Raw genomic sequence first — 15872 nt, forward strand, 5'->3', positions numbered from 1 at the left:
ATAATGTGCCACCAGGGGACTTTAACTTCATTGTTCTCATTCTGCACGCCTCTTGAAATGCCAATTCCTCTCCTTTCTGAGGATGGAACCTCATAAATCAGCAAGGTTAAGTGCAAGCGACACAAGTGTGGAAGTCAGATGTAATTGAGTTTACATACTTAACAGCCTAACTTTGGAGACAACACTATATTTAAGCCTCATTTAATCCTTAGGATGATCTTATCACAGAATGGTGGTAGCAGGACGTATTGGGCACTTTAAAAATGGCACACAGGTGGACACTCACACATGCCCATGCACAGCCCCCCACATATTATAGTTTATGTATAGATATCCGTTTTGAAAATTTCACATTCTCATTGCATTTCTGTTAACCTAAATGCTTTTTTTTCTGGTAGAACTTAACTTTTATTTGATGTTTAATTCTTTTTAAAAATTTTATCTTTATTTTTGAAAGTATTACAGATGTGAATGCTTTCTTTCTTTTTTTTTGGAAAATAGATTTTGATTAATTTCAGAAAGGGAGAGAGAGAGAGAGAGAGAGAGAGAAACATCCATGATGAGAAAGAATCATTGATCAGTCACCTCCTGCACATCCCACACTGGGGATCAAGCCTGCAACCTAGGCACGTGCCCCGACTGGGAATCAAACCATGACCTCCTAGTTCATAGGTCGATGCTCAACCACTGAGCCACACCTGCCAGGCAAATACTTTCTTAAAGCAGAACACAACTCAAAGCAAATTCGAGGTTGAACTCTGCAAGGTTAAGGTTCACTTTTAAAACCAGAGAGCTTTAGAAGAAGAGACAGTCTGTGCACTTATGTGTCAGCTCGGCAAATAGACCCAAGACTTGAGGTGCAAAGTGCAATGGTCCAATGACAGGTTTCTGGGATACATCATCCGCTGTAGAGCAGATGTGCCCAAGCAAATTATTAGGTCAAGAAGGTTGTTCACTGACAATGAACCGGGATGGTGGAAGACAGAGTGGAGGAGGCAGAACCAGGCTCTGTGCTTCTGGGCAGCAGCATGATTCCCATGCACATGCAAAATCAAGATGAAGAGGGCCTGTCTCTTTTGAGCCATGCTAGTGCTGGAGAAAGGCTGCCTCCTCTCACCCGCTTCTTCCTATTTCCTGTGCATAAAACGTCGAGTATTTTCATGGGCAAATGAAACTCTCTATGACTCACAGGAGCCCAAACAGCCAACGTTCAAACCACGATTTCTATTTATTGCCCAGTAGGATCAACTTTATGTAGATGTTTCTAGAGGGACTGGGTCAATCCCAGCATTATTTTCAAGGCCATGGGTCTGGTTATATGGGTGGTGGCCATGTAAGAGTCTTGTTGTCAAGACTACACTGAAGAAAAATGTTCCTAAGGTAGCTTTCCTGGACCTTTCTCCATATCCCCAGGCAGATTTTTCTACAATAATTTTGTTATCATCACTGAACATTGTATACCTGTCAATTCCAGCATTTCTCACATAGAATTGTCATTTGTGTACCTCATGGGTTTGCCATACAGCATTGGCACTTTGGGGAAGGGCTGACTGAGTCTTGCTTTCTTGGCACCTACTGGTTGGATCCAGGTTATGTGTGATGCACAGGAGACATGGCTTATCCTAGGCTGGCCTTGAATTTACCACCAAACATTTTCTGTCCATCAAGAGATCATTTCTTTTCTCAACCACTTTTCTCTATGACTCTTTGGTGAAAAGTGGAAACTTAGCATAAACTACAGTCATACTCTCAGGCTGGTGGAAGAATCTTCAAAGTCTTCCATTCCTTTCTCCTATCTGACTATTTTATATATGGCACCTGAACTGGCAGATTATGAATTTGAAATTTTTTTTTAGGGCTGGGAAATCACTAGACAACTGTCCCTTTTGTAACTTGAGTGTTATTATTAGAAACTGTTTCTTTTTCTTTTGTTTGTTATTATGAATTCCAGTGAGGAAAAAGGGGAGGTGGAGGAGGAGGAAGAGGAAGAGAAAGAGGAGGAGAAGTAGTAAGAGAAGAAGGTGAAGGTGGAGGAGAAGGAAGACAAAGAGAAAGAGGAGGGGAAAGAAGGGAAGTTGAGAAAGAGGAGGAGGAAAAGAAGGAGGAGCAGGAGGAGGAGGAAGCGGGGAGGGCAATTTAAGACAGAGCCTTTTGGAAATTGGGAGGCCACTTAGTTTATGGTGGGACTCCTAGGAAAGGCCATGTTAAATTCACCTACAATACAGAGGTGAGTCTCTTATCAGCAGTGTAGGGAGAGAAGTACTCTATAGCAAGAACCTACAATGTGCTAGGGGATGTCTTCCCAATAATTCTGAAGGATAGTTCTAATCACCATGCCACAGAGCAGGTGGTTAGCTATAAAAAAGTACTTCATATATGCATTCAGCTGATTCACATGAGACACATTCTAGGTGCCAGCAATGCAACGCAGATACATTATGAACACAGACATGCTAACTGCCCTGAAGCCCACAGGTGCTCCTGCTGTGATCCTTGGAAGGCCGGCATGGTCAGATTCCAAATGCAAACCCGGGGTTCCAGATTCTAAGGCAGCGCTCAATTCACTGCATCCAGTTGTGCCAAGTCCACTTGTTCTGCTGTGATCTCTCTCTGATGCTGTCATGTTCTGTATCTCACTTGCTCCTCACCTTGTCACTGATCTCAGCAATACATCTCATCGTACAAATTACCATATAATGAGATGCCACATCCTTTTGGTCTCATTAAACTGATTAAAACTTCTACATATTACCTCCAGGGACATCATGGGACCACAATCTTGTGAGGATTACAGATGAGGACACTGAGCGATTTGTCTGAGTCCCAAACGTCACTAAATGCTAAAGCTCTTACTGTCTTACGAGCTTCAAAGAACTAACACTGAAGGGGCACTTGATGCCAGGCATTTCCCACCTACTTTACACACATTATATCACGGAATCCTTATCTAGCAAGTTGATTGACTAAGAGGGAGAAGGGATCTACATGGATGATTTTTACATACATTATCTCACTTAATGCCTTATTCCATGAGGTGGTGTCTTATTTTCTCCTGATCTGAGAAACAGTGGCACAGAGAGATGACAGTCTTCTAATCTCATTTTGGAGCCCCATCTCCATATCATTCCATAGCAGCACATGAGGCTGTTCATGTATTTTAGATTTATTCATTGACAGGTTTATTTATGTTACTGCTCATTCATGCATATAAAGATTAATTGGCAGTACATATATGGATCTATTAATATTGCTGGGCACACGACGAGCAGCAATAGCTCTTCACAGACTGCTGAATGATACTGTTTTTTTTTCATTTTAATGTATAGGCTGGCCCTTGAATCCTTTATTTCTTAAGATTAAATCTAATAAAGTAATGTATATAAATATGAATAGTACAAAGTCTGGCGTATAGTAAGAGCTTAATTCATGTTCATTGAATGAGCATTTGCAAAACTTCGATGAGTCACATTAAGTGAAGAACACACCAATCATAGGAATGCATTAATTTTCTTTATGTAAAAATAAGAACATCACTCATGAAACTGACAACCTGGAGAATTTTTTATCCTATTTCTCATTAAAATTTTCTCAAAGTACAATTTAAAAAATTCATTCCATAGGGAGAATGTCTTCCATTTCTTGTAGCTGATGAACTGGATATCCTGGCTGAAACTTTCATAGGAAACAGTTCTAAGATTTTGCCATAATTGCTGGTGAGTAAGGACTGCTCAGGGAGCCCAAAATTTAAATAAAGGTGAGAACCCAGGGACAAAAGTCTATCACTGAAGTTTGCTTTCCCGTTGGTGGCACTGGTCCCACAGGGAAAAATGGTCTTTGCTTATCCTAGCTTTAGAGAACACAGTGGACTTGAAAAAGAGCTCAAATATTCTGAAGTCTGGAGTCTAGTGGGAGACCCTGACCCGTATAAAACTGGGCTCTAAGTGCTATAATGTAAGAGTGAACTGGAGCTCAGCCTGCCTTCCCCACTCAAGCACTGGTGCAGAAAAGGGGGCAATATTTTTTCTCTGAGAATTTATAAATACATGTGGGTTATCAGCCTAGGTTGTCTAAAAGCCTTTAACTTGAGAATTCAGAGTAAATGAATCCTGTTTTTCTTTCTTTCTTTTTTTTTTAATTAAGTTTTAGGAAGGGAGGAAGGGAGAGGGAGAGAGAGAAATATCTATGTGAGAGCGAATCATTAATCAACCAGCTTCCTCCTACACACCCCCTACTGGGGGTGGAACCCACAACCTCTGCATGTGCCCTGACTGAGAATTGAATCTGTAACCTTTCGGAGCACAGGATGATACCCAACCAACTGAGCCACACCAGCTCAGTAGGAGGTCAGTGAGTCCTCTTTTTCATTCAAGCACCTGAGAGAAGCAAACATGATCCCGTCTGGAGGAGCTCATCTTCAACCCAGGCCTCAAGAATTCCCACAGATTAATTTCTATGGAAAATGAGCATACCCATAAAATCAGAAAACCATTAAAATAACAAAGCACCAAAGTAATAGATGAAAGAAATAATAGACAACAAAATCAGCTGTTCAGTCTTTATATTTATCAGGAAAAATATATAAACCAAGTGTATATTTATGTTTAAATTAAAAAAAGGAGGCTTCCCATCAGAAGATGAGTGGATTAAAAAACTGTGGTACATCTACACCATGGAATACTATGCTGCTGTAAATAAGAAAGAACTCTTACCATTTGCAACAGCATGAATGCACCTAGAGAGCATTATGCTAAGCAAAATAAGCCAGTCAGAACGTGGAGGGAATGTTATCGACACTTTAAGATAAAAGTTTTTCAGAAACAGTGAAAACATCAAAACAGAGAATGAGGATGTCCGATGCAGGATAAATATAAAGAAATCCACACCTCGGCACATCTTAGTGAAACTGCAGAAAACCAGAGACAAAGAGAAGATGCTATAGACATGCAGATGGAAAAGGACTATGACTTTCAAAAAAATGTCAAGCAGATTGATCATTGATTTTTTCAACAACAGTAGGGGTTAGCAAAAGAGTGTAGAAAGATAATTCTATGGTTCAGAGAGAAAATAATGCTCAACCTGGAAGTATAAATCACAAGAGAGGTTAAAATAATAAGAGAATATTAGTGAATCAACAAATACTTAGAAAAAACATACAACAACAAGAATTACTCATGTAGGAATAGTAAAAATGAATATCTTTCTATAACCAACAATGATACTGAATCAATGATTGTAAACCTTCCCCTAAGGAAATACCAGTGTAAGACAGTATTATTGGTAAAGGAACAGATTATTCCCCATTACACAATCTCTTGTTGAGAATAGAAAATTGGGAAGTACTCTTTAACTCATTTGATGAGGCTAATGCATTCCTGATGCCAATACCCCATGAGGAGAGCAGGAGAAAAAAATTATAGGGCCTTCTCACTAATATTACTTCATGACTCATTGTATCAATATTCTAAAAATTAATATGTCATGACCAAGTAGTATTTATCCCAGAAATTCAACTTTTGTTTAGTGTTAGAAAATCCATTGATATGTCATTTCATTAGAAGGGGAAGGAAAACATATATATAATCATCTCAATACAGAAAAAATATTGATTACATTTAATGCATGTTTTTAATTAAAAAAAAGACTCTTGGTAACCTAGGGTCTCAGCCTACCAAAATCAGAAAACAAGTCTCAAGTTTCCTGCTGACACATTGAAAGCAGTCCCTTTAAGATGAGGAACAAGGCTGCTTGCTATCACCACCCTAATTCATCAGTGTTTTCAGGTTCCTAACTAGTGGCAGCAGGCAAGAAAAATATACAAAATGGAAAGTAAGAAATAAAATTCAATTATTTACAGATGGCATTATTATCTGCATACTAAACCCAAAAGAATAAACTGACAACTCATTAGAACTGGTAAAGCATTTAACAAGTTTGCTGGATACATCATGCTTAAAAACATCTACACCAACAGCAAACATGAAAAAATAAAACTTTGATATTTTAACATTGACAATGTCCTTAAAATATGTAAAGTGCTTAGAAACAAATCTCTCAAAGTATGTTAATGTCCAGTCCTTTGGGGAGAAAATTGACAACACATTACGGGATTATGTTGAAGGTTTTTGTTTTCCTTTCTCTCGATATAGAATATTTTCAGGAACTGGAAAACTCAATATAAAGATGCCATTTCTCTACAAACTTATCTATAGATTCAAAGTAATTTCAATAAAATCCCAAAAGGTGGTGTGTGTGTGTACGTGTGTGTGTGATCCTAATATTTACATTAGAGACTGAACATTTAAGAGCCAATTTATTGGTGAAGCACAAGACGAGGATTGTAACTTTTTCATATATCATGAATTACTATGAAGTTATACTAATTAGGGCTTGTGTAATTAACTTGGGGTAGATACTGTAATCATGGCACAGAAGAGAAAGCTCAAAGCATGATCCTCCTGGGTAGGAAAACTCAGTTTGTGACTGAGCTGACCCTGCAGATCAGTGGAGAAGGGATAGACTTTTTGATTTATGGCACTGAGTAAATTGTTTATCTGTGTAAAATAATTGATCCTCCCCACTTCATATCATACACAAATTAATCAACACCAGACTGATTAAAGGCCTAATAGTCAAAGGCAAGTTTTATGCTGTCTGGAATTTAATAGAGGAAGCTATCTTAACGATCTCAGGGTACGAAGGAAGGCTTCTTTCAACAATACACAAAATCAACAAATCATAAAGAAAAGTTGGATATGCTCAACTGCCTCAAACTTGTGATCACCCAAGAAAACAACAAAATAGAATGAAAACCCAAGTCACAAACTGAGAAAAGTGTCCAGAATAAATAAATAACTCATGCACATCACTGTGAAAAACACAAAAAAACTGACAGAAAAGTGGGCAAAAGATTTAAACAAGCACGTTGTGCAGATGAAAACAAAATGTAATGACTAATGAATATCTGAAAAGATGCTGAAGCACATCCAGAGTCAACAAAAAGTAAATTAAAACCACCCATCAATTTGGTAAAGATTAAAGCTGCCAGCACCGAGGGTTGATGAGGTCATGAAGCAACTGGGTCACTTACACACACGTGTGGAAATGTGAAAGGACCTGATCGCTCTGGAAACTGTGACATTGCCTAGTAAAGTTGGAGGCGGACACACTCTGTGCCCCAGGAAGGTCAATCCAGAGAATATACCTGTCTACATAGATGCTCGTGAATATATGCTCCAAGACACAAACTAGAATTCTCCCACCAGCACTGGGCTAAGCACAATCTGGAAAACAACCCAAATGTCTGTTGACTGACAGTGGAGAAATAAATAGTATATTATATGCACCTATGGCTATATTACGTAGCCATGAAATTGAATGAATTACGGCAATCCACAATATCATGGGTTATCTTTGGGAAGTAAATTGGGGTGGTCATTAAACAGATAGTAGAATGTTAATGGCTAATAACCAGAGCCCACACTACATCCGAGGAACTGTTCTAAATGTCTTATGAGCTCACCGAGTCTTCACAAGAACACCACAAAATAGGCATTGTTATGATTTCTGTCCTGCAGTTGAGAAGACAGGCACGCTGGTGCTAACTAACTTGTGAAGATCTCCCAGCTCATACCTGGTGGAACCAGTTGTCAAAACCCAGGTTGTCTGGGCACAAACTATACCCCTCAGCATGATTCTTTTGGCCTAAAGTTCAGAAACAAGCAAAGCCAAACATATTATTTTAAATGATACCAACATATGTGGTAAAATAAAAAATAAAAGTGGGCGAATGGTTAACAGGATTCAGGACAGTCGCTCCCTATGGGCGTGAGAAGCTTTGAGCACAGAAGGATGGATGAGAACTTCAAAAGTAATGGTCATTCTGAAAACCTGACAACGAGCCCACATATCCAAATGGTTTTGTTGTTCTTTACACCTTATGCATATTTTATGATGATTCTTTTATTTCAAATCAATATTTAAAGCAATTGAAGAAAATAAAGGGAAAAAATAAAACATTGCCGGAGATGGCAGAGAGAGACTTTATGTTTCCCTCCCCCCCTCATAACACTCCTTGAATCTTTGCTGATAGAACCCTTAGAAAACTCCACAGAAGCTGACCTAGGTGTAGAATTCAGGAAAGTTTTGTTCAAACAACAGTGACAACAAATGCCCTTAATTGCCGCCTATCCAAAAGGCAGCATTGCAGGGCAGCCAAAGCATTCTGTCAACACTAGATTTGAAACATCACAGCCCAAATTCAGGCCTCATACTCTTTCTGGTTATGAATTGCAGCTCCTTCTCTTCCCTGTCCATGAAGAGATATGGGCAATAACCCCCCCCCCTCCCCCCCCCACTGATCATAAGTTGTCTTAGAATCAATTTTTAAGCAACAAAATCCAAGTTGTCAGTCAATTTGATGTTGCCTTTTATATAAGTCCTGACGGAGTCTTTCCAGCTGCAGTAATTATGTAAGAAAGTCTATCCCTGCTCTCTCCTTCGTTTGTTGCTTGGTAACATCTCATTGGTAACATCTACACCAGGCTCAGATCAGCTGTCACCTCCTCTGTGAAGCTGTCTCTTCTAAGACCACCACGCCATTCTCCAAGATTTGTCCCCAAAGAGACTAACCACTCACTCCTCTGTGTCCCCTTAGCAGTTTGCACACACTTGGAACACAGACCCTACTTATCCACTATTAGTTCTTTATTTATTCATTGCCATTCTCATCTAGAATGAATGTTCCTCAAGGTGGAATATCAAGTCATATGAATCTCTAACTTGCATCCTAACTATTTAGCAGCAAAGGTCCTGCAGGAAGTAATAACTGAGATGATAATGAAAACTGCAGACAGTATCTGTCCCCGTCATCGCTTCCTGAAACACACTCCCCTCCAGAGCAGTGGCTTAGGAACACCATTTATGTAGGTCTCTTCTGGTCCTCAGTTGGATGGGTCCCTCTCAGGTTCTCTCCTACTATTGTGTTCAGGTGGTCATCTCCAAGCTGGACCGGGCTAAAGGCCCGGCTGGCTCTCGCCTCATGTCTGGTGCCCATTGCCCCTGGGCTTTCCTGTCTCTCCACCAGGAGATGGCCTCCTGGGCTTCTGCACATGGCCTGGGCTTCTCACAGCATGGTGGTCACAGCCCAAGACGGGGGAAACTTGCTTCCAAGGGCAGGAAGCAGAGCTGTCTCGGTGCTGAAGCCTCCACCAAGACACAGCACAGTGTCCCTTCTGTCCTGTTCCATCGCTCAGTACTGTCACGGGCCCATGCAAGGTAAAAGAGGCGGAGAAATAGATCCACCTCCGAGTGGGAGCATCCAGGTCCCATGGCACCGAGTATGTGGGGTGGGATATTGTACCATCCTTAGAGAGTGTGCTCTGTGGCAACACCTGTGCAGAGCTACCTCTGTGCCGGACGCAGAGCTAGAGCTAAAGACATTGCTGTTATTGTCCCTAATCTTCTCAGCAAGTCTTTGCAACAATTACTATTACTATTTCCATTTTGTAGATAGAGAGAATGAAGCCCAGGGAGGCTAAATAAGTGCCTAAAACATCACAGCTGGTGTGTGGCAGAGCTGGTATTCTGATTAGATCACCCCAGAGCTCACACTCTTTATCACCAAACATTTGGCCTCCTCACCAAGGGAGTTAAATAAATGTTTGACTGAAATACCTCCTTTCTTGGGTTAATTCAACACAATCCTCTTTAAGCTCTTAAAATATGTGTCTTGAAAAATGTCCCCTCCACCCAAATAATGCAGAAGGTGGAAGGCAAGAACGGAGAACAATACAGGAGACACTCGTAAGTTTGCTGCTTAATATTTAGCCTGTGATCACATCTCCTAGGCTCTCGATTGTGACCTTGTCTCCCTTCACCAGGAATTCTGAAATTCCAGGCAGATAGGCCTCCAGGAAATCCCCTTTCCTCTTTCTGATGAATACATTTTCCAGGACTTCCTGATTCTGGCTCCAAATCATATCCATCCCAAAAGTTTTAGAAACCTTTTCACTTTTTGGTATCTGGTGCATTTGGACACGACCAAAGGTTTTCCTGACATCAACTTTGCTCTTTTCCTTCTCTTATCTGTGGGGGAGAGTGGGGTCCACGGAAGGTAGAATGGCCTCCATGGGGTCCCCAATCATATATGCTGGACCTCATTTCCACTTTCTCCATACAGGTACATCTTCAAATACTACGTGATCATTATAAACTGTCATTGTGGGTCGGGTTCTCCAAACGCTGGCCTGGCTTATAAGAAAGAGTCCCTGGGGTGGTTGGTTTTGCTTCTTACCAGGTAATAAAACAGCATCCTAACATTTAGACATGATTATATTAATAGAACTTGTCAAATTATTCCATGAATTGTGTTGTATCCTAGCAGTGGAAGAACATAAAACACGAGACGCCTAAATGATGGGAGATTGCATGGCTATAAAAATGACTTGAGGAACATTGGAAGATACTGATGATATATTAAAGTTCTGAGACCAAATGGGATGCATAGTTGTATGGGGAAGTCTCCGAGGATGTATCCCACGATGCTGATGGCTTTTCAGTGCTTTGAGTAGTGGCAGTTTTTCTTTGTATATATTTTTTAAATTTCTACAGTGAAGGGCATTACTTATATGATAACAAACTCAAACACTGAAGTAAGTCACGGCCTTCTTTATTCTTTGTGACATTTTGAAAGGCCATAATTCGGAGAAGGCCAACCTTGTGGACAGCCGGCAGGAGACACCTGTTTTCAGTGGGAAGTTTCCCAAGTAGTGGAGAGAGGGAAGCCAGCGAGTTCCCTCCCCAGTGGGCAGTGTTGCTGTTGAGCGAGAAGGAGGGGATCTTCCGATCCTCCCTGCCCTCAGCACTGCCCCTCTTCCTGAGGTCCGGGGCTGAACACACCCGCTGCTCCTACACAGGTCCCCCGGCCATGTCTGCAGCCCCTGGCAGACTCTCGCCCATGTCTCAGCTTTGCTCTCTCTCAGCTTGGCGCTTTTTAATTGCCAGCCAACCACGGAGCTGAATCCTAGGAATGTGCTTTGATAGCAGCAGAGGACAGGCCTGGTTGGACTGAGAGATGGTTCATAATGACCTCTGGGTGACTAGCAAGGTGGTCACACTGACTACTCTGCCGGGGGCCAGCCTCTGATCTCAGGATGCTGAAATCCGGGTGCTTCGTTTCCCCAAGAGTCTGTGGGATTTACACTTACTAATCGCTGCAAATTGAAATGCAGTCACTCCCTGAGGTCAAAGGCAGGGGTTGTTCACATTCATCCTGAAGGGAAATAATGACCTGAGTTTATGAGGAGTCTTGCCACGCAGATACAGTGAGGGGAGTGTTTATGGGGCATTGAGTTGGACATTGAGCTGGGCCCTTTAAAAAATTATCTTTATCATTGAAGAGCTGGACATTTTTTAGAAGAACTGACACCCATTCCCACTGAGCAACTGAGTGACTTTGGTTGTGCAAGGTTTCAAAGAAGAAATAGGCCTCTCAAAGCAAAACAGCCGTTCAGTTTGGGGATGCATCACTGATGAGCGATAGACCAGGGTGATGTTCCTGATCATCGTGGAGCAGTTCCATGGGGCACAAGACCATGGCGTTGGGAGTCAGAGAGAAGTGGCTCTGAGTTGGGGACAGTGTTATCCAGAGGAGGGGTCTGATGTGGTGACCTGGGAGGGGTGTGGGCCCTGAGTGGTGAGCCTGCAGAGTGCCTGGCCTGGGGGATACTGTGTCCTCTCCCCTCTTTCATTCTCACTAGACACAGCAGTCACGTGGGGTAGTGTTGCTGGGAAGTGTTGTTATCATTTGCTGAGCAAAATGCATGGGGTCAATGTTAACACTGCCCGAGGCTGGCTTTCCAGATGTCAATATAGACAGGAACTTACACTCTCCTAACCCACTGTCTCAGAAGGTCGCCAGCCCTTTGTCAGGTGTTCAAGAAGGGTCTCAATTCTCTCTCATAAAGCTGTTAAAACCATGTGCAGGATCTTGAACTCCACACCTCTGAGGCTCTCCTGGCGTTCATACTCTATTATGTTTTCTTTAGCATCAAAACTCTTTCCAGAATAAATAAATAGAGAAGATCAGTTCCCTGGTGCAAGACAAGAAATACCAGGCTCCTGTCAGAGACTTTGATTGAACCCGTGTTCCTAGGTAATGACAGACTCTCACAGCGTGATTGTGTCACATGTGACGGGACACACGGCATCGCCATCGCGTGCTGGGACCGTAGTGCCATAGCCCACTCCACCACTTCTAGGGCACAGAGTATTAAGTTTAATCTTGGCAGTAAAACCGCCTCATAAAACTTTATAGGTCACAACTGAAATGTCCAACGCCAAGGTCAAGATAAAATGAACCACCGGATAAAATGCAGGTCCACCCTCTATCCAAATTCCACAGGCCCCGGGATTCAGAATGTTTTGGGTTTTGGAAAAGTAATACTGTGCATGTGCTGAATATTCTGGACTATCCCCAGGAAGGTTTGAGCAACACCTGGTCAAAACACACGCATATTTCCACAGTGAAACTTGTGGACGTTCCCGCTAAGTGGGAGAAATAAAGAACGCATGTAACTTCACCTCTTGCAGGTCCAGTTTTGCTGTCAAATTAGTTACAAAAATCTTTCAGCACTTCGAAGCCTTTTGACTTTCATAATTATGGGTACGGGATCATGAACTGTATATAAGTCCAGCCTTTAAACACCGGGATTTTGAAGAAGATTTAATAATATATCACTCATAATATGAAACAGTACCCTTGAATGAATGACTAGAAATGATACGAGTTTCAAAAGTAGGTTTCCTGAAATTTTAATACATGACACAAAGATATAGAAAGATGACAAGAAATCTGCATGGTTTACTCTTGGGCCCTTTGCGGGTGTTTGCTCTGCCGTCCGTCCCCAGTCGGGGTGTGTGAGAGCATCTTCCTGAGTCCCCAAAGCAGCACTGGCCAGGCCAAGGGCCATCACTCTCATGACCTCCATCTTTGCCAGAGCGCTCAGAGCTGAGCTCAGAGCTGAGCGCCACACTGCTTATCAGCGCTGCCCTGAGTAACGAAGAGGTCCCTAGTGATGAAGAGGTCCCAGAAACCGGGCCGCACTCCCTTCCCCAGCCCTGTGGCCAATGGGGCTGGGCAGCCTATCTGCTCTGCTCCAACACCCCCACTGCTGGGAGGAGCTGGGAGGAATGGGGCATCGTCATTGAGGCCGGTGGATCTTTAGGGAAGCAGTGGGCTTTGTTACAGGAAGAGTTCATGCAAGATGGCCTACCAATTTCAGGAGCAACTTAGAATCCATGACATTGGATTCCATAGCATTTGGGGAGCTTTTCGGTCACTTTTTACATAATGCTAAAATGACTTGCTTAATGCATGTTGTGTTCTTGGAGGGGAGACTAGATCTCATTCCTCTTTATTTTTCACTTTTACAGTATTTTTTTATTGATTTCAGAGAGGAAGGGAGAGAGAAAGAGAGAGAGAGAGATAGAAACATCAATGATGAGAGAATCATTGATGGGCTGCCTCCTGCACCAACCCCCCCACCTACAATGGGGATCAAGCCTGGAATCTGGGTATGTGCCCTGACTTCCTGGTTCATAGGTCAACGCTCAACCACCGAGCCACACCCGCCAGCTCTCATTCTTCTTTATAACGGAGGAGCCTGATGCTGGGGCTGCTGTCTCCCTGTCACTCTGGACACTCACCCCGTGCCCAGTGCCCACCGGGGAGACCTGGGCATTGCCTGGTTACCCTGTAACCAGGGTCCTTCTGGGCCTGGGAATCCACCCAGAAACCTGCAGCCTTCCTCCCCAGGTCAGACCCTGCTTCCCAGAGGGAGGGTAAAGCAACTTCTCCAACACCCGCAGGAGTAGCTGCCTTCCCCAGCACCGGCCGCTCTACAGTAAGATGAACCGTTGGAACTTAGATGCCCCCCTGCGCCCTCTGCTTCTCCTTCCGCACAGAGGAGAGGGACAGCGCTACCCTTCCGTTGGCAAAACAAAGCAAATGCCACAGATGGAGTTTAAAATCAGGACCCCAGATTTTCTCCATTTGCTCCCTCCCCCCACTGTAAATATTTCTTACAACTTGGAGGCCTACAATTTTTGTTTGTTTGTTTGTTTTACTATATTTATACACAACAGGAGCGGATAGATTTTGGCCAGGTCAGGCACACATTGGAAATCCTATACCGAACGCACACCCTCTAAGGGTTCCCTCTGAGGCCCCCATCCCTGCCCCAGGCGGCCAGATCCAGGTTCTCTGCTGTGGGAACACGTGTGCTGACATCTGTTCCTTTAGTTCTCCCCTCACACGGGGTGGGAAGTGATGGGTGATATTTCTGGCACCCTTGGGGCATGCTGGTGCTGGGGACTTCATTCCTGCCCCAAGCACACACCTGTGCCGGGGGACAAGTGGCCTGCCCGCCAAAAGCACGCTGGGACCGGGTAAGGTATCACTGACTCCCACGTGCACATCCTTGACCCTGGCCTCTCAGGTTCGGCCTTGACCTTGGAAATGCCCTTCCCACGGGTGGGGTGGGGGAGGGCGCATTAGCATCCTTCCTTAGTTTCACAGCGATACAGAGGTACTTACTGCCTGTTCATAGCTTGTGGCACCGGGCGAAGGAGAGGGACCCTCAGCTCAGCCTGTGGAAAGAACGGCAAACCGTTAGTGGGCCTCACACGTCATGTTCTAATTCTGGCGAACATGCTCCTGTCGCTTCTTGTTAAGATGGGATACAGGTGCCTGCTCAGAGGAAACGACGGAGAGCGAATCCAGCCAGGTTGAAAATTGGTTTATTTCTGGAGCGGGTGGGGGCGGGGGCTTCCTCCCTGACAGGCTGTCCTCTTTCTGTCAGCCAGCATCGCATCTGCCCGCATCTGCCCGCATCTGCCCCGGGGAGTGGGAGCGGGGAGACCCATCCCAGCCTGGGTGTCCCTGGCGGGCAATTGTGCGCCTCCCCCGGGCATGCAGGCTCTGCTCTGGGGCGCATGTAGGGAAGGGGTGCGTTTCCTCTTCCAGTGAAACTTTGCCATGAAATATTTATCGGAGTCACATTCACACTGTTTCACACAGGAGCTGCATTTTATTCGGGGATGGTGTCCGCCCACATAGGAGAGAGAATGAGCCCGTTCACCCTACCAGTCAGCGGCAGCGACCCTCCCTGGGAGGAGCCAATAGAGCTTTATATCATCTACACCAAGACCTGCTGTTACCACCCCTGGGCCCGGCAGGGGGAGGGGAGCCAGTGGGACTCAGAGACAGGGCTGATGGAAGGAGAACGGGGTGGCTTCAGCCCAGGGACCCGCAGGGAAGGAGCTGCGGTGGGTGGAACAAGAATCCCCATCTCATACGTACCCCCCCCCCCCCAATCCCCTGCTACTGCCTCCCTTGGGCCAAACTCAGCAAGAGCTAGTGTTGAGGCTGCATCGGAATGGGTGATGTATGTCTGTGCTCATGGACGGCTCCCCACGCGAGTGGCTCAGGGGAAGGGGTGGACCGGTCCCCTCCGAGAATTACTGCCTTGGGCCAGGGGCCTGGGCAGGTGGCCAGGGGAGCTGTTTTCTGCCTGCCCCGCCATTCACCCTGCAGCCTTGAATGAGGCATTGGGACGCTCAGGGCCTTGGTTTTTTTCACCTGGAAAATGAGCCGGTTGGTCCCTCTAGGTCTCTTCCAGCTCAAAGTTTCCATAAAAAACTTCATTTAAGAAACTGCAGTCCTTTCATACTTGGCGACAAAAAAATGGTTTTAAAAATTTGAAAATATGCTGTTCTGTTTCTTACATTTTACTGTCTTTTCTCATTTCCTTACAGAGCACAACTGTGGAGAGTCTGCCCAAGGCGGGCACACAGGCCGGGAGGAGGACGGGGGT

General features: G+C 44.1%; 1 protein-coding gene across 1 annotated transcript in view; it reads right to left on the reverse strand.

The window, feature by feature from the left end:
• CLNK (cytokine-dependent hematopoietic cell linker) overlaps positions 1-15872 on the reverse strand; it is a 185571-nt gene that overhangs the window by 104299 nt on the left and 65400 nt on the right. The window contains exon 3 of the mRNA XM_014539628.1: positions 14594-14646. Coding sequence (XP_014395114.1) covers positions 14594-14604 — 11 coding nt within the window. The 5' untranslated portion in view covers positions 14605-14646. The remainder of the gene's footprint in view (positions 1-14593; positions 14647-15872) is intronic.

The sequence above is a fragment of the Myotis brandtii genome, unplaced genomic scaffold (assembly GCF_000412655.1).
Source record: "Myotis brandtii unplaced genomic scaffold, ASM41265v1 scaffold223, whole genome shotgun sequence".
Lineage (NCBI taxonomy): Eukaryota > Metazoa > Chordata > Mammalia > Chiroptera > Vespertilionidae > Myotis > Myotis brandtii.